This window comes from Nicotiana sylvestris, chromosome 2 (assembly GCF_000393655.2).
Source record: "Nicotiana sylvestris chromosome 2, ASM39365v2, whole genome shotgun sequence".
Lineage (NCBI taxonomy): Eukaryota > Viridiplantae > Streptophyta > Magnoliopsida > Solanales > Solanaceae > Nicotiana > Nicotiana sylvestris.
Genome location: NC_091058.1, coordinates 73,308,009 through 73,332,572, shown reverse-complemented (window position 1 = coordinate 73,332,572; position 24,564 = coordinate 73,308,009). Strand labels below are relative to the sequence as shown.

The window sequence follows — 24,564 nt, the reverse complement described above, 5'->3', positions numbered from 1 at the left end:
TAAAGAAACACTATGCGCAAATCACATACCACTCTTGCTTTTGCCTGTGCAACATTTACCTATTCCCACTTCCAAATATTATAAGAACATTTATTACTTTAGTTCTTATAATAGATTTTTAAAATCAATATTAGTGGAAAATTTGATGATGTAACAAACTTATAGGCACATACCATAGGTTGGAAGAATTACAGAGATTGTCCAATTGGATGAGTAAAAAAATAAATTCGCACATACTTTTTGATAGGAAGTAATTAAGCTTCATTATACCACCAACCGTTGGCAATCAAAATCTTTTGTAATTTTATGGCTGAGAATTATTTTCCACTCTAATCTTTCTTTATCTCTTCCTTAAATTTGGAACAACAGACACTCTTCTTCTTCTATCTTAAGCGATGTCTAATTTTTATGCGATTTGACAAATACATGCGTGTGCATTATTGTTTCATATTAAATTCAATATAAGACAATATGAAAATTGTTGCATTGATAATACCAGGATTATTAATATTGTACTTTATTAATCAAATAATACATAATTAATACCCCTGTATTTTAATTTAGATGAGGTAAATTGACTTGATACAAAAAAAATTCAAAAAAAGAAGAAGACTTGGAAACACGTGGTCCTAAAAGCTTAAGAGACAAGAGTTTAGTGAGACCATGACATTTGTGTGACTATAAAAATTTCTCATTAAAAATAAATTAGAAATGAAAAGTTTAAAGTCTAATTGTTTTCAAATATAAAAATAATTTATTTTTTGAAAACTAATAAAGAAATTGTGTCATTTAAATTAAAACGAAAAGAGTATTAATTTTTCTCCTATTATGATAAGTTTAACCAAACTAGGCTAGCTGGCTACCGGCAGGTAAAATATTCTCCTGGCTATCTTATTTTTTTGTTTTTTCAAGGTTATGTAGGTAGTAAAATAAAAAAGAAAAAGAAAATCAAAGAAGATAGTATATCGGGTCCAGATCTGCAGTGAAATTAAGTAAAAATTGTACGGGACGTCCTATTTGGTCGCCCCCATTTAACCTATATCCATTTTTTTAAAAAACTTTTAACTTGTACTTATTTTTAAAATAACTTCAGTCCCCTTTCTCTTCCTCCTTCGTTTTTTTCTTCTTTCTTCTGCTGCTGTTGGTGCAGATTATTTCTTCTTCGTTTTGTCTTAATTAATATTCTTTTAACTGACCTAATAATGCAAAAAAATTTAATTGTTTGCTATTACAAAGCGTCCCCCTAATATCTTTTTGAACCTGTGTATTGAAAAAGTTATAGCAAATTATGATAGTCTAGTCATACTTTCCATTTTCAATTACTCATAGTGAGAGAAGCGGGAGCTGAATTGTTCATATAGTACATGATTGCCGAATCAAAGTAAATTTTTAGGTAATATTTGTAAACAGAAAGTTATTTTAATTGAAACAATTCACTTTCTTGCTTCCCAGAGCCTCTGAAATCTCCTAATATTGTAGAAATTCTTTTCTTTGAATGAAAGCCTCTAACTATGTCTGAATCTTTTAATGTTTTACTGCTACACAAGTTTTTCTTTTTTCAAACAGTTATCATCAGCTGGAAGAATACTTGTAATAGCAAATGATGGTGTTTGGGACGCTTTGTCTACATTACTAGCCAAGTAAAATATTAGTACAAATAAAAACTTCAGCTCTAGAGCTGAAGTTTGATAGTTACAAAACAAAAACTTCAGCTCTAGAGCTGAAGTTCGACAGTTTCAAAATAAAAACTTCAGCTCTAGAGCTGAACTTCAGGCCCGGCTACTAGAATACTGAAATTTTGCGTGATTGTCTTTGCTACTTCGGCCCCGTATGCTGAAGTTATGCAATTTTTTTTTATAAAGCGGACACAATTAAAACGTGATACAAAAAGCGGGTATAGATGCGTGAAATTAAAGGTAAAGACCCATCCATGATCCAAAAGAAAGGGTCCCACGAGTGATCCAGTAGATCACGGGGGAGTGTCTCAGTAATAACACAAGGATAGAAATTAGGTCCCACCTTCAAAACCGAAGATCCTTACGAATATTCCCCTAATATTCCTCTCCTCCCACCCCTCCAAAATGGATAACATTTCTCTTTACCTTCCCTTCCCTTCCCTTTAAAGTCATCCCCCATCTTCTTCTTCTTCGTCATCACTATATAAAGCCTTCGTTTTTCCTTCAGCTTCCTCCTCATCTTGACGTTGTGTTTTGCAAGTTATCCGAAATTCGATAACCATGTTTTCAGAAGTTGAACAAGAACAGCTTATTGAGAAACTCGAAATCTTCAAAATCCAAGGCAGAGATAAACGTGGCCGGAAAACCTTGCGCATCATCGGCAAATTCTTTCCTGGTACATAAATTTTAAAGATCCTTTATATTTCATTTTTCTGATTTTTCCTGTTGAATTTTTGGCCTAAAATATCGTTTTTGTTTTTATTTTGGGGCTAATCAGCTAGGAATCTGAGCGTTGAAGTGGTGAAGAAGTATTTAGCGGAGAAGATCTTTCCAGAACTTGAGAAACGGCCATTCGCCGTGGTGTATGTTCACACGGATGTGGAGAAAAGCGAGAACTTTCCTGGAGTATCAGCTTTACGATCCTTCTACGATGCGATTCCGGTGAAAGTCCGAGATAATCTGGAGGCTGTTTACTTTCTTCACCCTGGCCTTCAAGCTAGGCTCTTCCTTGCCACTTTTGGTCGCTTCATCTTCAGCGGAGGGTAAGATTGTCAATTCATATGAATTAGGCGCATCTTAATTTTTTAATTTAGAAAGAATTAAATTTTTGATTACTTAAAAAATGGATATGGTCCGGGTTTTGATTGGGTGTTTGTGCAGGTTGTATGGGAAATTGAGGTATGTGAACAGGGTGGACTATCTTTGGGAACATGTAAGGAGGAATGAGATTGAGATGCCAGAATTTGTGTTTGATCATGATGAAGATCTTGAGTACCGCCCGATGATGGATTATGGTTTGGAGAGTGATCATGCGAGGGTCTATGGTGCGCCTGCAGTAGACTCTCCTGTGTCAATGTACTCTATGAGATGCATCTCATAGACGGCCTTTGCACTCTTTTTGTTCCATAGTTTTAATATGTAGAAACCTTTTGTTTTTTTGGTTCTTTCCAGCCACTTTAAGAGCCTTTGTTTTGTCTGTATATACTACAAAATTAGGTGTAGGTTAGCAACTAGCAAGCCCTTTGGTTTTTGTTTTTTCCCTTGTTATATAGAGGAGAGAAGGATGATAGAGTCATCAACTAAGAAAGTTTTGATGATTTCCAAGATGAAAACCTGCTGCATAATTTGTGATTTGTAAATCGGATCTGGGATGTTCTTTTTTTCCTATCCAAGATGAATATCCTTAATGGAGAATGAAAATTTGTGATGTAGCTGATTAAGAAAATAAAATTACTACATTGTAAACGCACAAGGATCAAAAGACTAGACATTAATTTATTCAAGCGTATCTAGTGCTTCACCTCTTCCCATGATTAGCAGCAGATCAAATGTCTTGTTCGGAAAGCTGGTGCATCGTGCAATATAAACACGTCATATATGTTCAAATTGATCATTTTGTGAAAATGTGGAAGTCAGGAAAGGTATGGAAACATAGTTTCGACTGTAAACAGAAGATATGTATATTTTTTAAAGAAAATTATGATACGGCCTTAATCGAAATGATATATGCCTCTTTTATATATTCACATATTATCGAGAATTCTGATTATGTCAAAAAGGTGTTGGAATAAGTTCATCTTCCGCTAGATTCGATTTGAAAAATAAACTGATCAAATTGTCTAGTTGGAAAATTTGATATAGTTGTGAACCTACTGTTTCGGGATGGAGCTGCGGATTTCCAAGGCGTACAAATAGCATTGGAGTGACAATTTGTGAAAGTTTAGATTATCTCATTCTTCTTAGTGATCTAGCTTAGTGTTTTGGTTTGTTTCTTTTAGGTATTATGCTAATTGTTAGCTAGAATTCCAGTATTCTACTTTGTGCTTTGGTTTCACTTAAAAGTTTACATCTCCATAAAAATTTGTTGTTCTTCGTTGCCTTCTCCTTTCTTATTTTTAGCTTCCGAATCATCATTGTGTATTTTAACACTATGTTATTGGGATTTCTAAGGGAATACCCATTTTTTTCCTCTATCGGTGATGATCAAGAAGAAGACGACAAGAATTTAGAGATGATGCGTTAAACTGTAGCAATATATGGTCTCCAGATGTTAATTTTTCCCAGAGAATTTGTTCTGAATCTTCCACATGGTAAGAGGGAAACATGTGAACACTAATGAGTTTGGTAAGAGAAGTAAAAAGAAAGCAGTTTGATTAGGGATAGGACACGCTTTTCGTCCACATTTTTCCTGGGGCATTAAAGCACAAAGCATTACGCAAAGAAGGAATAGAGACATGAAACTTTCGAAGCCTGCAGCTTAACACTAGCGTTTTTGTGAAAGTCCATTCATACTCTACACACTTGTCCAATGACCCATCCCATCTGATTTTCTTTATGAGGGAAGACTGTCACTTCGCTTCCAAGAAAGTGGTTGGGTTAAACCACTAATGCCTTTGAAATGCAAGCTAATTCTTTTCTTTGTTTTTTATAGATCAGTTATGCCCGAACCTTTTTCCCTGGTTTAACTTTCTTTTGGGTATGGGAGGCCAATGGTCAAAATTGCAAATGGGAAGAGCAGACACATAACATGTTGAGAAAATACACGTCTATACTATAGCAACTATCAAGTAACAACTCAATGCTCCAGGCCCTTAATCTCAGTTCATATACTTTACTCTATTGGACTCTATTGGACCTTAGAGCTTGCTAATTACGAGACTAAAACGCAGTAAATACTCAATTAAACTAGAATGAGTTTTGTCTAGACAATTGCATAAGTAGTGCTCTGAACATACAAAATACTTTTCACTTTTCAAGATTCAATCTAACACATAAAATGGATGACGGAGTAGAATTTAACCATAACATTGGAGAGGAAATCTTAGTTGAGCCAGCTAGGTGGTGGCCAGAAAAAATCAGTGTAACCAGGGAAACATGCCATTGGCCCAAGAAATGCATTCTCCATATGAAATCCCCCAAGTGAGTAGCCTTTTTCATGTTTTAACGCATCCCAAAAATCATGAAAATCTCCATTCTCAGCTCTCCTGAATTGATCCTTGAAGAAAATCATATTTCCTCTACACCCTGTAAAATCTTTAGCAGACACACAGTAAGACCAAAAGGATGCATCATCTCCTACAAATATGACTTGGTCATTCAAGCTTGTAACCTTCCTCCAACTATGCTCCTCCTCATCAAGTTTATACACTCTGAATCTAACTGCCATGTCATAAACTGCTTCCTTTGTAACATCAGATGTACAATATTGTTCGTATTTTGTTTGCACCGAGGATTTATCCAAGTATCTGTCCACTAGAAATAGATCTGTATCCCTTGATGTCCTCACCAAGTATGACTTGTGGTTACCAAAAAAATCATCCCTGGTTGGGAGAAACAGAGGATTTGTAACTAGGCTCACGTTCAAAGAAGAATCAACTATAACCCCACGCCCGTATTGGTCAATAGCAAACAATTTGTTCTTGTACTTCACCACGTCGTGATAAACAGGCTTGTCCAGATTGTGGTTTGTAAGCGGACGGTCCATCAATTCATTTAATTCTACATTCACTCTTGGTTCACGTGTGAATAAATACAATTTCCCGCTCTTGGTAAGAATAGCAACCGCTTTTCCATTTCGTCCATTGCAGGTTCGGCCGCCAGCAGGAAGACAAACAACTTTATTGGAACGATAATCATTTGTATCGTGCCAAAAGAGGGTAGATTTATGCAGTACAGAGACACGGAATTTGTTCAAATGAATCTCTTTAGGGAAGTTTGATGGTGTTGAGGATATAGGAGTTCCAGTGATTGGGTTCAAGAGGCGGAGTTGGCTTTGGCCGTCTTCGCCATAGTGTTCCTCTACGGCTATCAAATAGCTGCTGGGTGGTGATGATGAAGATGAAGATGAAGGTGGAAGTTGTTGAAGTTCAAGCCGGTAAACCAATCTTCTGATGTATTTTCTATGAGGTTTCTTAGTGGGTTCAGTCGTGATTGCTGCAGATCCACTCGAGAGTTTCTTACAAGAGGGAGGTGGAACTGTGGATCTCCAAGAGGTACAAACAGCACGAAAATTACCAACTTGAAATGAGTATTTGAGGCATTTGCAGATCTTGACAAGTAGCTCATCAGGAAGGTCGGCCCATTTGGGCCATGAATACAAGTTCGTCTTGGTTCTTCTCTCATTCATCTTCAGGTAAAAGTTGGTGATATGGCAAGAAATGAGCTTGAAGATTTGCTTAAAAATGGAGTTGCATCAGAAAGTTGGGTGATGGTATGTGGTTTTAATCTTACAGTCCATGGCAGTACAAAAGCAGCTGCTAGCTATAAATTACTACGTAGTTGAGATTAAATGGAATAGAGAGATGCAACTTTTGGAGCATGCTGCTCAACTTACTACTTATGTGAAAGTCCTTTCACTCTTTTTTAAACGTTAACTTGCCTGATTCCCTTATACAGGAACTTAATAACAATACCACCTAATCTCAATTCTCAAGAACTCTTACTCCTCCCAAATAATTATAAAAATTTAATTGTTAATATGACTTATAGTACTTTTATAAATTTTGTATCAAAAGAATTAAAAAAATGCTATATTCGAATTTACGGTCAAAATTAAAAAAAATTGATTTGGGACATAAAGGAGTAAGTAGAAAACGAGGGGTTCCTTACTTCTTACATCCCGTGAAGACCAACAGGTGACATACTTTTGTTTCTGGAGGATGGAAATTGCCAAACATTCTCAGTCTCCACAAAATTGGCTTCATTGTCAAGTACTATAACTCAAATAAGAAAGCATCTTATAACGTAACAAATACGCTACATCTCATTGACCGAAAATAAAGTTCATGTGATATATAGATTGGACTTCCTAAAACTAGCATAAATTAAAATGTCAATGAAACCTTTTTATACGTTATTTGTACACGGAAAAGGAGTATAAACTATACAATAAAGAAACAATTACACTGCATATCACCCGACCCAATTCTATAACCTTAAAGAGCCCATATTTTGGAATCTTACATGCTGAGGCCCGTATTGTATATATATTGAAATAAAAGTTTTAATGCTTAACCCAAACAATCTTCTCTTCTCTTCTACATTTTCTCCTCTTCGTCTCTCCACTCCAGCTGATATGGTGTCCATTTCATTCAAATGATTTGGTAGCCAATTTTGTTGACTTGGTTTGGTTTGGTAGTCAACCTTGTTGAATTGGTATAATTTGGTAGCCAATTTTATTGACTTGGTTTGGTTTGGTAGCCAACCTTGTTGAAATTGTGAAAAGGGTGTGCAAATTGTCAAATATTGTAGGCTTTAGAGAGTGAAGTTTTGGCTATAAAATGAGAGCTTTAACTCTCATTTCTACACACTAACAAAGAGAGAAAAGAGAGAGAACAATGTATTCCATAAACTATACAAAAATAGTTTGTGAAGAAAAATAGAGTGTGAGAGATAGTGGTCTTAGGAGTATTTTACTCGTTACTACACAGTGTAAAATTCCTCGCTATAGTGATATCAGTTGCTCTTCTTGGCCGTGATTTTTTCCCTTATTCAGAAGAGTTTCCACGTAAAATCTTGGTGTCATTATTGTTGCATTTTTATTCTTGCTGATTTAACCATAACTTAGTGTTTCGTATTTATCACTAATACCGTGAATATTATTTTTACGGGGTTTATTCCTAATAAGTGGTATCAGAGCCAAGGTTCTGTCTGAGTATGCTCTGTGGTTGCAGCACAGTCTGAACTTCCACATCAGAAAAGAATTACTTTGGTCTCATAATAAATAGTATTTGTATTTGTGATAAACGATGGAAACCAACACTAGTAGAATGGTTACTTTGAATGACACAAATTATGCCATTTGGAAGGGCAAAATGGAAGATTTGCTTTATGTCAAGAATTTTCATCAACGTGTCTTTGCCACTATAAAGTTTGATAATAAATCAGATGAATAGTGGAATCTGTTACACAGGCAGGTTTGCGACTTTATTAGACAGTGTGTTGACGATAATGTTTTGAACCATATTTCTAGGGAGACACATGCTCGGACCCTATGAGAGCACCTTGAAAGTCTGTATGCTCGGAAAACTGGAAACAATAAGATGTTTCTAATAAAGCAAATGTTAGGTTTAAAGTACCATGATGGTTCCGCGATGACAGATCATCTGAATAATTTTCAAGGAATCATGAACCAGTTATCTGCTATGGGCATTAAATTTGATGAAGAAATTCAAGGCCTGTTTTTACTTGGTTCCCTACCAGATTCTTGGAAAGTTCTTAGAACTTCATTATCAGATTCTGCTCCGGATGATGTGATCTCTATGGATCTTGCCAAGAGCAGCCTTTTAAATGAAGAGATGAGAAGAAAATCTCAGGATTCCTCATCACCAGATGTCTTGGTGACTGACTCTAGGGGGAGAAACAAGAATCGAGGTTCTCAAAATAGAGAACATAATAGAAGCAAATCCAAAAGCAGACTTAAAGATATTGAGTGCTATCATTGCGGGAAGAAAGGGCACACAAAAAAGTTCTGCCGGATTTTGAAAAAGGAGAATAGAGACAAGGAAGAACAGAAAGAAGATGGCAATCATGTGGCTACCGTCACTACAGAAGATCTTGTTACCGTCCTTGATGAGGATCTGATAAATAGTGCTTGTGATGAGTCAAGCTGGGTTGTGGGCAGTGGTGCCGCATCTCATGTGACATCAAGGAAGGAATTTTTCTCATCCTATACTCAAGGTGACTTTGGAACTTTGAGTATGGGTAATGAGGCTGTATCTAGGGTGGCTGGTGTTGGAATGATTTATTTGGAAACTAGTATTGGAACTAAACTAGTTTTAAACAATGTAAAGCATGCACCTGATGTTCGTTTGCACTTGATCTCTGTTGGTGTTTTGGATGATGAGGGATATGTCAGTACCAATAGTGCTGGAAAGTGGAAGCTCACTAAGGGATCCATGATTGTGGCTCATGGGGAAATGCGTCGTGGTCTATACTGGACTACGACCTCTACCTGTGTTGATATGGTGAATGTCGTTGAGAGCCATAACTCTTCAGCGTTATGGCATAAGAGGCTTAGCCACATTAGCGAGAAATGACTAAATGTTCTGGCCAAGAAGAAATTGTTGTCAAATTTTAAAGTGCAAAATTAGAAAAATGTGAGCACTGCTTGGCTGGAAAACAAAAAAGAGTTTCTATCTAGTCTCATCCTCCTTCAAGAAAGACAGAGTTGCTTGAGTTGGTGCATTCAGATTTATGTGGTCCAATGAAGACAAGGACTTTGGGTGGTGCACTTTATTTTGCTACCTTTATTGATGATTGCTCAAGGAAACTTTGGGTCTACATCTTGAAGACTAAAGACCAAGTGTTGGGTGTCTTTAAGTAGTTTCAGGCTTCAGTTGAAAGAGAAACTAGAAAGAAGCTGAAGTGTATTCGTACTGATAACAATGATGAATATTGTGGACCGTTTGACGAATACTGCAAGTAACAGGGTATCAGACACCAGAAAACTCCTCCTAAGACTCCTCAGCTTAATGGTTTAGCAGAAAGGATGAACAGGACCTTGATGGAAAGAGTCAGATGTTTGCTTTCTGAAGTAAAGTTGCCGAATTCGTTTTTGGGTGAGGCTTTGTTGACCGTCGCACATGTTATTAATCTATCCCCTGCAGTTGCTTTGCAAAGTGATGTTCCAAACAGAGTTTGGTATAGCAAGGATGTTTCCTATGACTACTTGAAAGTGTTTGGTTGCAAAACTTTTGTACATGTGCCTAAATATGAGAGGTCAAAATTAACTGCCAAGACAAAGCAGTGCATCTTCATTGGTTATGGCCTTGATGAGTTTGGTTACAGGCTATATGATCCAATTGAGAAGAAGGTCGTGAGAAGCCGTGATGTTATCGTCGTGGAGGATCAAACCATTGAAAATATTAACAAAGCGGAGAAGCTAAAATCTCCAAGTTTTGAAGGTTTAATTAATCTTGATCAAGTGCCTCATACAAATGCGGATGACGTTAGTGGGCTCAATGATGATGGTGATGCCCAGAACTATATTCCAGATCAATATATTGATGGTAATGGTGATAACAAGGCTAATATTAATGAGGTAGGTGCTCCTACTCACGAAGTTGTGGACGAGTTAAATATTCCACTCAGGAGGTCTTCTAGACCTTGTACTCTTTCCTCCCGTTATTCACCCAATGAGTATGTATTACTCACTGATGGGGGAGAACCTGAATGTTATGCGGAGTCCATAAATGATGAGGACAATGCTCAATGGATTGAAGCCATGCAAGATGAGATGAAATCTCTGCATGAGACCCATACTTATGAGTTGGTGAAATTGCCTAAGGGCATGAGAGCTTTGAAAAACAAGTGGGTGTTCAAAGTTAAAGCTGAAGAACATAGTTTGAATCCTAGATACAAAGCTAGATTGGTTCTCAAGGGACTTGGTCAAAGAAAATGTATTGACTTTGACGAAATATTTTCTCCTGTCGTGAAAATGTCCTCCATTCGGACAGTTCTTGGTTTGACTACCAGCCTTGATTTGGAGATTGAGCAGATAGATGTGTGTCACACCTCCTTTTTCCGACCCCGCGAAGGGCGAAGGAGTTTTTTCCAATTAAAGGACAGTCGAAACGGGATTTGTTTATTTATTTCAGAGTCGCCACTTGGGAGATTTAGGGTATCCCAAGTCACCAGTTTAATCCCGAATCGAGGAAAAGAATGACTCCATATTACAGTCCGCGAACCAGAAATCCGGATAAGGAATTCTGTTAACCCGGGAGAAGGTGTTAGGCATTCCCGAGTTCCGTGGTTCTAGCACGGTCGCTCAATTGTCATATTTGGCTTATTTATCTGATTTTAATACAATTATGAACCGATGTGCCAATTTTAACTCTTTACCACTTTATTATTATTATTATTATTTTAAAAAAATTGTGAACATCGTTTAAAACATGTCTTTGGATTACGTCACATGAAATGCACCCGCAATCCGGAACACATTTTTATTCAATGTTTTAGGATTTAGATTTGGGTCGCATGAAATGCGCATCCGAGTTTAAGAAGGTAAAATTAATTAAATCGCGCCTAAAGAGTCTAGCGTATCATTATTTTGGGTAGGGCCGTGAAATTTGCTAAAACGGCTCCTCCCTAATTCTAAGCGATTAAATGTACATTTATTGAGGGCCCCGCAATCTATACATTTCATTAAGCGAGGCTCATCTCATTTATTTGGACAAATCTTAAAACGACTACATTTTTCTATAAAAATGAGTCTCTAAAATAAAGAAAGAAAATCCTAATTTATTACTAGCTTTTATTATTTTAAGAAGACATGACATGCTAATTGCTTGATTAATACAAATATTGATGAAAAAGGAATTTCACTCTTAATTTCGAAATTATAAATAAAATAAAAATTCAACAACTAATATTCAAAATAAACAAATATAGCTAGATTAAAACTCAGCATTGTTATTTTTTTTTAAAAAAAAATTATTGAGATTAATTATTCACAATCATTTGAAACTAGATTTAACCATAATTACTAAAGCTTATTAGAAAGTTTATTAGACTTAAACGTTCTCTTAATCTTGCTTAAGCTCAAGTCATGCCTTAATGCCTAATTTACGATGTTTAATTTAAATTCGTGTCTTAGCTAAATTTAGCTACTTGTTCATGATCAACCTATAATCTTGAAGCCTTCATAACTAGTGAATTAACCTATTTTGCCGAACTGATTTATTACAGACTAACTTATGATATTATTTTCTTATTCCAGTTATTATTTAGTAATTCATGAAATAGCTTAAATACAATCAACAAAAGGAACAAAGAAATAAAAACGAAATTAAAACTTCAAATTTTCATTCTTCATATGTATTCACGCTTCATATTTCGGATTACAATAAACAGCTTTTCAGTTGTGTACCTGATATTGGAAGCAAAGAAAATGAATATGAGAATCAGCAACAGCAGTAAAATCAGTACAACACAGCAACAATAGCCCAGCAACAGTAACAACCCAGTAACAGACCGGTGGAGTAGTAATCCAAAAAAAAAAAAAGCTTCCAGCTTTTATGAAACAACAATTAATTCTGATTTCAAACAACAAAAGAAAACAGAATATTTTTTTTTTAGTTTTTTTTTTATATTTGAAAGCTTAAATATTTTTCGGAATTTTCTATCTCTTAAATGTTCAGCCCTTTTCTCTCTCTTATTTTCAGATTTGTTTCTCTCTCCCGTTTTTTTCCTGTCTGTGTATTTCTCTTGTCCTCCCTTTTTATTCTGATTTCAAGACTTCTTATAACCCCTCTCATAAAATCTTTCCATTAATTAAAATCAACCCATTTTCTCTACCAAACCCATTATCTTCCCACTCATTCCCATTACATTAAATAACATATCACACCACCCCATTTCATTTTGTCCCCCATGCTTTATTTAAAATAATGCAAGATTCCCCTTTAAATTAAATCTTGTCCCCCCTTTATATTAAATAATCATATCACAACCCACCCCATTTCATTTTGTCCCCCATGCTTCAAATAAACAATTACAAAATGTACAATTCCTAAACTACCCCTTCCGACCTTACTGAAATTACCAAACTACCCCTGAACGTATTACAAATTTACCAAACTACCCATCAGCTATAACACATCAATTAATCAAACTTAACCAAAATATAGACAATATGATCAATTTCTAACAATGTTCAAACAACAATATGAACACGGATGAACATCATAACAACAATATCACATGAACATGATTTTAACAACATTTCAACAACAAATCACATGAACACAAATTGAACAACCAAGAACAACTAAAATTTGATTGAACAATATTTTAGCAACAAACAATCCTATTTTCGGATTCAACAACAACAACAAACAAAGTATGAAGATTTCTAAATTCAATCATATTGAACTTAAAATCAACTCTAACAACATTACAACAAACAATTCTTATATTAAACTTTAAACAAGATTATGATAACAATTCAAGCAATAATCATAAATGGTAAACAAGAAATCAAACTATACAAAATTCGGATTCAAGATCATCCAAACAAAGTATGAACATGAATGAATCTATTTTAAGACAACAAACATGACGGATTAAACGATTAAAACAATATATTCCTTTAATACAACTAAATTCTTTAAACAAATAACAAGATCGACGAAGAAACAATTATGAACTTAAACTTGAACTTAACAATATTAACAATTTCTAACAATACATAAACACATGAAACAAATTGAAGAAATAGTTGATTAAATTTCAATTTGAATCTAACAAACATCAAACTAACAAATACTTACTTAAACAATAATACAAACATGAAATAAATATGAAAACAACTAATTAAACTTCTATTTTGAAATCTGAAAATTAATTTTAACAAAGCACATGAACATGAACAAACTAGAAAAATAATTTCAACGATGAACAACGAACAAAACAAGAATTGAATTCTTTAACGATTTTGGATCCGGAAAATATCAAACAAAAATATGGACAAAAATAAAACTCAAAAACAACTAACCGGAGATGAATCAACGACGAACTTTGATTGTAAACAAATCTGTCCGAGAACGAATCTCGCACCAAGATAACTTGACGTCGAAGACGACTACGAACGGACGACCAAAGAAGGTGGTCGTTTGGCATCGTTTAAAACGAAGAATGGCAGCCCGCCACAAGCAGAAGGCAGCAGCAGCAACACTGCTGGAGCAGCAGCACGAAACAGTAGCAGCAGCGGTGTCGGAGAAGATGCAACGGCAGCCATGGGAGCTCGAGTTCGAGCTCGATGAAGCTCGTCCATGGCTGGACGCGGCGGGCAGCAGTTGTGGTGGTTTGTTTGGACGACACAGCAGCAACATGAAGGATGAAAAACGCAGCAGCAGCAGTGTTGGAGAAGAAGAAAACGCAACAGCAGGAGGAGAAGCAACTACGGGCAACAATGGTGGCGTAGAAGTTGCTCGACGAACTTGAAAAACGCAGCCATGGCAGCGAGGGGATGTCGTGGGGGTGAGAGTGGTTGTGTTGTGTGTGTGTTGACGTGAGGGGGGCAGGGGTGTGAGGGGGAAGGTCTGCCATGGGAGGAAGGGATGTGAGCTTGAGGAAGAAGAAGAAGATAGGAGGGGGGGCGGATGATTTAGATTTTTAGGGTTTTCTTCTCTTATTTTTTTTGTTTTGTTTTTGTTTTGTAAAAATGAAAGACAAATGGGGTTTGAGTCTTTTGGGTTATGGACTGGGTCGACCCAGTTCGAAATGGACTGGGTCGTAGGGAAGATTGGGCCAATTTTTGGGCCTGTGGCTTGAAATTGAAGAAGAGGCCTAATTCCGACTTTCTTTATATTTTTGCTTTCTTTTCTTCTTTTATTTCTCTAAAACTAAATTATAAAAATACTTAAACTATTATTAAGAATTAAATTAAGTTATAAAAGCGCAAATTAACTCCCAATAACAATTAACGCACAATTAAGTATTAATTAAGCATAAAATTGTATATTTGGACATTAAATGCTAAAAATGCAAACGATGCTTATTTTTGTAATTTTTTAATTTTTGTAAAACAAATTTAATTACTAACAACTATAGAATTAAATCCTACATGCAAAATGCGACATATTTTTGTATTTTTTATTAATTTATCAAATAAACACGCACAGACAAATACAAATAATTATTCAAAATATCACAAAATATCAAAAAATTGCACACCAAAGAAAAATCATTTTATTTTTGGATTTTTTGGGAGTAATTCTCATATAGGGCAAAAATCACGTGCTTACAATGTGAAGACTGTTTTTCTTCATTGTGACTTAGAAGAGGAAATTTATATGGAACAACTTGAGGGCTTCAAGGCAAAAGGGAAAGAAAATCTTGTATGCAAACTTATGAAGAGTCTATATAGATTGAAGCAAGCTCCCAGACAGTAGTACAAGAAGCTTGAGTCTGTTATGGGGGAGCAAGGCTACAAGAAGACTTCTTCAGATCACTGTGTGTTTGTACAAAGATTTTTTGATGATGATTTTATCATCCTCTTGCTATATGTGGATGATATATGTAATTGTAGGTAGGAATGCTTCCAAGATTGACTAGTTGAAGAAACAGTTGAATAAGTCTTTTACAATGAAATACTTGGGTCATGCTAAGCAGATTTTGGGCATGAGAATTACTCATTCGAGAAACGAAAGAAAGCTTTACTTGTCACATGAGAAGTACATAGAACGTGTACTGGAGCGCTTCAATATGAAAAGTGCTAAGTTGGTTCGCACACCCCTTCCTGGTCATCTGAAGTTGAGTAAGAAGATGTGCCCTACAACAACGGAGGAAAAAGAAAGAATGGACAAGATTCCTTATTCCTCTGCCGTCAGAAGTTTGATGTATGCAATGGTATGCACTCAACCAGATATTGCTCATGCAGTCGGTGTTGTTAGCAGATTTCTCAAAAATCCAGGAAAAGAGCATTGGGAAGCTGTAAAGTGGATACTAAGGTATCTAAGAGGAATCTCACATGAATGCTTATGTTTTGGAGGACCAAATCCAATTTTGAAGGGCTATACAGATTCTGATATGGCAGGTGACCTTGATAACAAAAAATCCACTACATGATATTTGTTTACTTTTTCAGGGGGAGTTACATCATGGCAGTCGAAGTTGTAGAAGTATGTCACACTGTCTACAACTGAAGCGGAGTATATTGCGGCTACTGAAGTAGGCAAAGAGATGATATGGCTCAAAAGATTTCTTCAAGAACTTGGATTGCGATAGATGGAGTATGTTGTCTATTGCGACAGTCAAAGTGCAATAGACCTAAGCAAAAACTCCATGTACCATGCGAGAACAAAACACATCGACGTTAGATATCATTAGATTCGTGAGCAAGTGGAGAATGAATCACTTTAGGTCAAAAAGATTCACACAAGTGAAAATCCTGCTGATATGTTGACCAAGGTGGTACCAAAAGACAGGTTCGAGCTATGCAAAGAACTTGCCGGCATGCACTCAGACTAGAAGACAGTACTACCTCCTCTAGATGAATGAGACTGGAGGGAGAGATTGATATGGTGTCCATCTCATTCAAATGATTTGGTAGCCAATTTTGTTGACTTGATTTGGTTTGGTAGCCAACCTTGTCGAATTGGTATGATTTGATAGCCAATTTTATTGACTTGGTTTGGTTTGGTAGTCAACCTAGTTGAAATTGTGAAAAGGGTGTGCAAATTGTCAAATATTGTAGGCTTTAGAGAGAGAGAGATTTTGGCTATAAAAGGAGAGCTTTAACTCTCATTTCTACACACCAACAAAAAGAGAAAAGAGAGAGAGCAAGGTATTCCATAAACTATAAGAAAATAGTTTGTGAAGAAAAATAGAGTGTGAGTGATATTGTAGTAAGGTGGAAAAAGCAAAAGAGTGTTTATTTCTTTTGAGAGTGTAGTGTTCTTAGGAGTATTTTTACTCGTTACTACACAGTATAAAATTTCTCGCTATAGTGATATCAATTGCTCTTCTTGGCCGTAGTTTTTTTCCTTATTCAGAAGGGTTTCCACGTAAAATCTTGGTATCATTATTGCTGCATTTCTATTCTTGTTGATTTAATCATAACTTAGTGTTCTGCATTTATTACTAATACCATGAATATTATTTTTACGGGGTTTATTCCCAATACCAGCGGCCACCTCTCCTAAGTTTTTTGTAAAGTCAAGATTTTGATATCCAAACCAAAAATTAGGTTGAGGGAGTTAGAAGCTTTTCAGATCTGAAATTTTATGAAAGAATCATGCTCAAATTCGTGTGGGTGCTAGTGAAATTAATTGATAATAGTCCAAGAAGCTTCAACCTAGAGATTTGGTTAAGTTGGACTACTTTGCAACTCTTTGAGAACGAATTTGGTGAGGTAAAATGGGGAAAAGAACCAGGTTCTTGATTTTTGTTGAAATTTCTTGAAGATTGAAATTTTGGACTGAAAAAGCTAAACTGGGTTCTTGATTTTTGTTGAAATTTCTTCAAGATTGAAGTTCTGGACTGATATTTTAAGCCTATTCCAATTTATGCATTTTTTTAATAGACCCGAGGAAGATGTACTTTGGTGGAAAAATCAAATGGGTATTGATTAATATAGGTGAAATTATTTGGGCGAAGCTAAAAATATTGAAAAAACTTTTAGTAACTTGAATCTAGAGTATTGGGTTGATTGACCATGATTAATATTGGTTTTGAGAATCATACCAGTTGAAAAAGGAAATTGAAGGTGAAATTTAGTTTTCGTATACAATATTATACATCATTATACAATATTATACAAAATTATAATAAGTGTATAATATTGTATAATGTTGTATATTAGGTGTCTAAATAGTGTTATATAACATTACTCCTTCTATTCGCGATTTCTGTTCGACTTTGGTGTAGTGGTCTTTCTCTTTGAAGTAAGTTCCTCTTTCACATGTGCAGTTAAAGCTAATTTTGCTTTTTGTGTTGGTGAAATGCTGGAATACATTATTATACATTCCATATACGAGTTTATACTAAGTTATACATTTTATACATGTACAACATATGTGGACTTTAAACTAAAATTAAATTTTTTCTTACTTTTCTTGAACAATCGATGTATAAGTCAATTTTTGTTTATGCTATTTAGAACGTGGGACAGAAGAAAATTTAAATTTTTTCCAAGTTGCATTGTAGTTGGTTTGCATTATTGTAGTTGCAATAGGAATGTATATGATCTATTTAACCTGGTTGTGTGCAAAGAATAACAATCAAATAGAGATCTGTAAAGTTATATATGATGACATATTGTGATAATTTAATAGGCTATACGGATGAAAATTTAAAATGGTGGCTATGTGGATGAAAAGCACCTACACGGATTGTATTTTTATACAATTATCCCTACGATAAAAAGCTAGAAAAGATCAGTAGACTGTACGCATGAGGTTTCTTTTGTTTCTGCAAACGATATCCTCTTTTTCCTATGTTTCTGCAAACGATATTCCCTTTTTTCCTACAACACTAAGAAAACGTTGATTTGATAAATTTTATAGAACTAGTATCTATAAACCTGCGTTGCACGTTAATAATGGCACATGATGGTTTAAATATTTACTTATATGAAAAACAATAAAATTTAATTAATGAGAGAAAATTTATATGTAATACTACAATAATAATTTAAATGCCAAAAAATATTGTTACATTAGCATAATACGTGAATTCAAAATGAAAGGATATCATCGGAACTTACATAAATGATCAGTTTTAGTCATGTTAAGTAAATAATTATGTGTAATATAAATGTATCTAATGTGATGGTATCTTACCGAACACTTCTTTATAGACGGTATTTCTTTTTTGTATATGTTTCCTTCTAAAACCAGAACACTTGTTGTCGATGTTGATACTTCTCTTGAAAAATGCAACATATAATTATTCGTGTAAGAAAACATATTGTGATAAATATAGTTCAATATTTAGGATGTATGTCCTTGTGCTTTATTTATTATAACTACAAAACATAAACATACTGAAAATTATTTTCACACAAATTCAAAAGGATATTCTTTAGTTTCAGAAGACAAACGTTGATTTTGGGGATAAACGCATACTTATGACGTTATTGTCAAGACTTCTATATACCATATGTCTATTATTACATAAGTTATTTAGCGAATCCAATTTTTCATTAGCATGACGGGCATAAACCTATATTAAATGTAAGATCAAATTTATATATATATATATATATATATATATATATATATATATATATATATATAGTGACACTAACATACGTAAGAAATAATGAACTTGACAACAAATATGTATAATAGAAGGCCAATTGGTATTAAAGTATTTAAGTATTCTTCTTGGTAGTTATTGTTGGTATCATCTTCTGTTGAGTCAAAACTAAAAAAACATTTTGTTTTTACCATAAAACTTAGCAATCAACGTTTTATTTAGTTGATCAACATATTAATTTCTGCTAGCTAAGATAGTTCTTTAATTTCTATTATGTAATTTGCACAAATTGCGTTTTAATCTAATGATGAAGATATTTTCTTTATTAAATGCACTACTATTACCATTGGGGTTGATAACCAAGTGTTCTAGAAGAACCAAATCATCTTTTATTGGATGCTCTTCTTTGTTTCTAACGCGAGCCAAGAAGTCATTGAATGTTGGAACGGTTCTTACTTTTATATTTCTTGTCATTTGAATATTTTTCATTTGAGATCATAAGTATAATTTTGGCAAGTTAGCTTGTACAATTTCTGTTTTGGTCAATTTTGGAACAACTGATCGCACTTGACAAAAATCACCTCCTAAACTATTATTTTTCTACCAAATGGTTCATCGATATCCAATATATTGCTAAAACTATGGGCGATTGATTCGATCGTCTGATGCTTAGCCAAAAGCATTTCATCCCATATTATTACTTTTGCTTTCCTTATAAAAATAGTACTATAGATCTGATTTGATATATTTGTGATGGTTATTTCAGTTATTTGAAAGGGTATATTAATCTAAAGTGAGTTGTATGACCTCATAATAAAATTGTTGTTGGTACACCACTTGTTCTTATTGCTAATAATATCATGCCTCCGGATATGACATTTTCAAGTAATGCATGACATAGCAATATCATTTCGATTCCGCGTGGAGGCATCTGAAAAGGATAATCTCGCTATACCAGGATCAATTTTTTATAATATAGTCTTGAAAGCTTATTCTTGTTCAGGATTTAGCTTTGATTGTGCTTCCTCAAACACTTGTATGACCTTCTTAATATTATATTTTTTTCACCTTGAAAAATAATTTTACTCATACGATTAATTTAAAAAATAATTTAATTGAATTCTCTTCCTAAATAATTAATTGAAATGTTTAATTATTTGGTTTTAACATAAAATATAATTTATTTTCTGTTGAATTAGATTCTTAATATTAGTTCATCTCATATTTGAATATTTAACCGTGATTATAATTTTATCCACCATAAATCTTATTTTCAAAGAGTAAAAAGATAGATGACATTCCGCTTTTAGATCTTTATGTTTGCAAAATCATTAGTGGTGTTGCCTCTTACTAACATTTTCCTTCCTTTTCTCACACATTTATATTCCTAAAAATTTTCTTAGTTGTTCTTTAATAATTGGGTATAATTTTCTATATTACACGAAAAATTAATAATATTTTTTTTTATTTGAATAAGAAAGCACTTCAAATATAATATAGTAATATATTATCTTGGGGATTTTTTTTCTCAATTTCAACGCTTTATACAGTCTGTTTAGCATTAATTTATTTTTTGGTATTGAATATTATAAAGTGGTAATGTATTACCAATATGGAGAATTCTTATGAAATTGATTTTATTAAACCTTCCTACATATTTTTAATAAGAATTCAATAGACAAGATTATATTGATTTTAAAATCTTAAACATTAAAAAAATTATATAGAAGTTATTGTAGTCCAAAAAAATAAGTTATTACAACTATGTCCTTTCCCTATGAGTTCTTCTATTTAATATTTTATGGCTATTTTAGTCTATTAATATTATATTTGTACTTTTATAATAATATAGGCTCTCCTATTCCTAAATAAAATTTAAATTATATAATACATTTTCAAATTAAATTAGTAATAAGAATTTTTAGAAGTATATCCTAAAAGTAATAGCGTTACAAGAATAATATCTATGTCTGAAAATAATTATAGTAATAGAATTCCTAAAGGTAATCATGTAGGCTTACATGTAGTATTATGTCCTAAAACTAATAGGATTACAAGGCTAATGTCTAGAATTTCGATTATGTTCTTTTATTATATTGTGAGTTATTATGTTTAATATTAAAAGGTTATTTTTGTAATCTAATATTTTATTTATGCCTTTATAATAATATAGATATGGATATAGATATAGATAGATAGATTTCTATTTTTATTTTTGTTTTTACCTTATCAGCAATGGTTACTCTCCATCAGCAAGCTTGGGGCCGACATGCTCATGGAAATCCTCCACATTCTTTTCGTTTTATTCAGAGAATCGCTTGTTCAATAAATGCAAAAAAGTAAAAAATTAAAAAAAGTAGAATATAATGATTAAATTCAAGTGCTTAATGTACAACTTCGTATAAGTAGTTATATTATGGTTGTAGCAGGTTCTATTATTTAAAAGTTGTAACTAAAGAAATATTATTAAAATATTTTATTATGTGTTTGGTAACCAATGATGGTCGACCTACTTGTTTTCAATTCCATGGATATTAATTAAAATTCATAAGTATGTCCTAAAAGTAATAGGATTACAAGGCTAATATCTATATCAGAAAATAATTATACTAATAAGATTTCTAAAGGTAATCATGTAGAATTCTTAACGTGTAGTATTATGTCCTAAAACTAATAGGATTACAAAGTTAATGTCTAGAATTTCGATTATGTCCTTTTATTGTGAGTTATTATGCTTAATATTTTAAGGCTATTTTGGTAATCCGACATTAAGATTCATGCTTTTATAATAATATAGATATAGATATTGACTGAATAAATGTTACTCCATTTTAAGTCTTTACTTTCCCTTAATTTCTTCATCAATTAGTTTTCACTTTTATGATTTTGCAGCATATAATGTTCTATTAAATTAACTGCTATTTCAACTTTCTCAAATCGAACACAATATTTCCAATTGAATGAAATTGGAGACATTCATGGACTAGCCTGAATTCATGTCCGATAAATATACAAATACAGTAATCTTATTAGATAACTAATGAAACAAATAAGTATAGAGGTACAACAATAACAAATTCAATGAATTTTCACAAGTGAAGTATGTGAAGCAGAGACGAGACAGATTCAAGATTTGAATATTGTGGGTTCAGATTCGCAATTTTACCATATCTCATCTAATTTTCTGGGTTTAAAATTTATTATTTATATATATTTAATAGTTGTTTGGACAAAAATATTGAATATGAGGGAAAACTATAAATTAGTGTGTAGACCTTAGCAATTCAGGATAAAGAAGCAGTTTCATTAGTTCCCACGGCTAAAGAAATAAATATTGTAGTAGATTTAAGAAATTAGAAAAGAAAATCATTGTTTGCAATCTGTTTTCTTTCTTTTTAAGTTTCAAAACGCAAAAATTAGGAAAGAAAAATCTCCCTAATCAGAATTCCCAATCTGGAACACATCGTCACAATCCAAATTCCAAGTTTTATCTGCTCCCTGTCACTATCACCTCACCACCGGTGCCGGAATCTCACGCTATCCGGTAAGTTTTTCGGCGATCTCATACTTTGAATCTCCTTTGTTCCTTTTCATTTTGTTGATAAATAAATGCTTTCTGTATTCCTGCTTCAAGGTTTTTGATGCTCATATTTTTTCATTAGCAGAAAATTAAGTGAATTGCTTACACATATAAGTACTGATGGTATTTCTTTGCTGGACTCGTCCATCTCCTGAAGAGCAGAAAGCATGTATCAACAAGTAATGAATGCCTAGAATTTGTTGTTATTTATTTCCCTTTCTATTGCTTTAATTGTAGACATTATTTTTGAGCATTTCCTCTGTAACAGGTCTGGTTCCTTTAACTATGATAATAAATTCAGAGGAGCTACAGAAAAACCTGCTATTCAACTTAAGCAAGACAAAGAGCTTGCAAAAGATGGTTTCTCTGTTAATTATGCACGTGTTTTAGTGGGTTCAGGCGTCGAGACTTTTGAGAAGGGAAAGACTGCTCTTCAAAGTTGGAGGTATGCAAATATCAATTAGGTGTCTTTATGTCCTCGAACACTAAAATGCAATCAATGCTCATATAAAGAAAAATTCTGATTATGTAACAAACCAACATTGCAGGCACTTTGGGTTGAATTGGGCTTTTGTTGATCCAAAAGCTCCAATTCAAAGTGGGACAAAGTTCTGTGTTTGTGTGAAGGAGTTGTTCCCATGGCTTATGATGCCTTTACAGGTGGTTTATGTCAATGAGAATAAGAACTTGAAAAAGGGGGTGGCCTCGTTTAGTTTTGGCAGTGGAACTCTGCAAGGACATTTGCTGGTCAGTTTATTCTCCTAGTTGCAATTGTCTGCTGTTGCAATATGCCTTTCGATTGTTTTGGTTTTTTAGTTGCAAAATAATTAGTTTCGTGTCGCCCCCAGGGCCTAGCTCAAGTGGCAAAGGGTGGTGGATTTGTGTCTTAGGTCACAGGTTCAAGCCCCCACACCATGCAAAGCAAAGCCTGGTATTTAAGTGGAGAAGGGTAGAGGGGCGGACCCATTATCCACCGAGTTTCGAAGGCTGCACAGATTTCTCGGTCATCAAAAAAAAATAAAAATAATTAGTTTCGTGTCACTCTGTATCTGGATAATCGCTCTAGCTATAGTTGCAAAACAAATATTAAGGAATTAAGATTCCGTTTCAATAATATGCTGCTAAGTGTCCCATTGCAAAAGGTTAACGTGAAGGGGGCATATGTCTAACATACTGTCATGTTTATTAGAAACAATAATTTTATATTCTTTCTAAAGACTTATGTTTATCATCACATCTTACTATCATTCTCCTTTATATTGTGGTAACTACACAATAGACGCTGTTCGTGATACCTCTTATTTGAGCAGGCTGGCGAAGAACGTTTTTCAATAGCATTGGACGAGAACAACCAAGTTTGGTATGAAATACTTTCCTTCTCAAAGCCTGCACATTTGCTGTCACTTTTTGGATACCCGTATGTACTACTCAAGCAAAAGTACTTTGCTCATCATTCGGGTAGTGCAGTGAGGAAACATCTATCAGCTTAAATATGTATAGTGCACTGAGGAAACATAGCTTAAAATATGTGGGACTATTGCTGCCAGTTCACATTATAGATAGAAAGCTCTAGTTGTAAAAGATTCCCTTCCATAATTGTATTGGTTTTTGATCTCATGTTTTTTTCATGACATGCCACCTTGTTGTCGATACTCATTAGTTGGATATTGATTTTGACAAAATTAAGGGAATGCATAGAAGAAAATCTACGCATAAGGACCTTGTAATGAGTACCGTTTCAGGATAAGGTCATTCGATTCCGTGTATATTTCTCTATTGTTTCCATCTTACTTGAATAGCTGTTATTGTTGTTTTGCCAGACATACAGAACGGGAATGTGAGTTCATCAATCACTTGACAGTTAATTACAGTCAAATCCCATCCCTAGGCCACTCACACACTTTCCTCTCTCCATTATCTCACAGTCCGGATTCTATTGGAAGATGTATACTCTAGTTGCTACCATGTTTAGGGGTTTATACAATTGTACCCATCATGCACCTTATCTGAGATTTCTTCAGCTAGCTTAGGTTGTATACTTCAAAGATCCAATGGAGGTTTCACGTGTCCACCTCCGACTTTTAGGAAGAACTGAAGAAGAGA

The 24,564-nt window shown here is 34.0% G+C and overlaps 3 protein-coding genes across 3 annotated transcripts; 2 read left to right on the top strand and 1 right to left on the bottom strand.

Moving 5' to 3' along the window:
* Positions 1–2,083: 2,083 nt before the first annotated feature.
* Positions 2,084–3,429, top strand: LOC104210536 (uncharacterized). Its single transcript, XM_009759463.2, has 3 exons — positions 2,084–2,352; positions 2,455–2,719; positions 2,838–3,429. The coding sequence occupies exons 1-3, from the start codon at positions 2,238–2,240 to the stop codon at positions 3,055–3,057; spliced, it is 600 nt and encodes a 199-aa protein (XP_009757765.1). The 5' UTR covers positions 2,084–2,237; the 3' UTR covers positions 3,058–3,429.
* Positions 3,430–4,998: 1,569 nt separating this feature from the next.
* Positions 4,999–6,303, bottom strand: LOC104210545 (F-box protein SKIP23-like). The gene has a single exon (XM_009759473.2). It carries the CDS (start codon positions 6,301–6,303, stop codon positions 4,999–5,001), a length of 1,305 nt encoding a protein of 434 aa, XP_009757775.1.
* A 15,864-nt stretch (positions 6,304–22,167) lies between these two features.
* On the top strand, positions 22,168–24,227 carry LOC104210553 (UPF0548 protein At2g17695). The gene is made up of 5 exons (XM_009759484.2): positions 22,168–22,425; positions 22,547–22,640; positions 22,730–22,906; positions 23,010–23,208; positions 23,772–24,227. The coding sequence occupies exons 2-5, from the start codon at positions 22,582–22,584 to the stop codon at positions 23,949–23,951; spliced, it is 615 nt and encodes a 204-aa protein (XP_009757786.1). The 5' UTR covers positions 22,168–22,425; positions 22,547–22,581; the 3' UTR covers positions 23,952–24,227.
* The last annotated feature ends 337 nt before the right edge of the window (positions 24,228–24,564 follow it).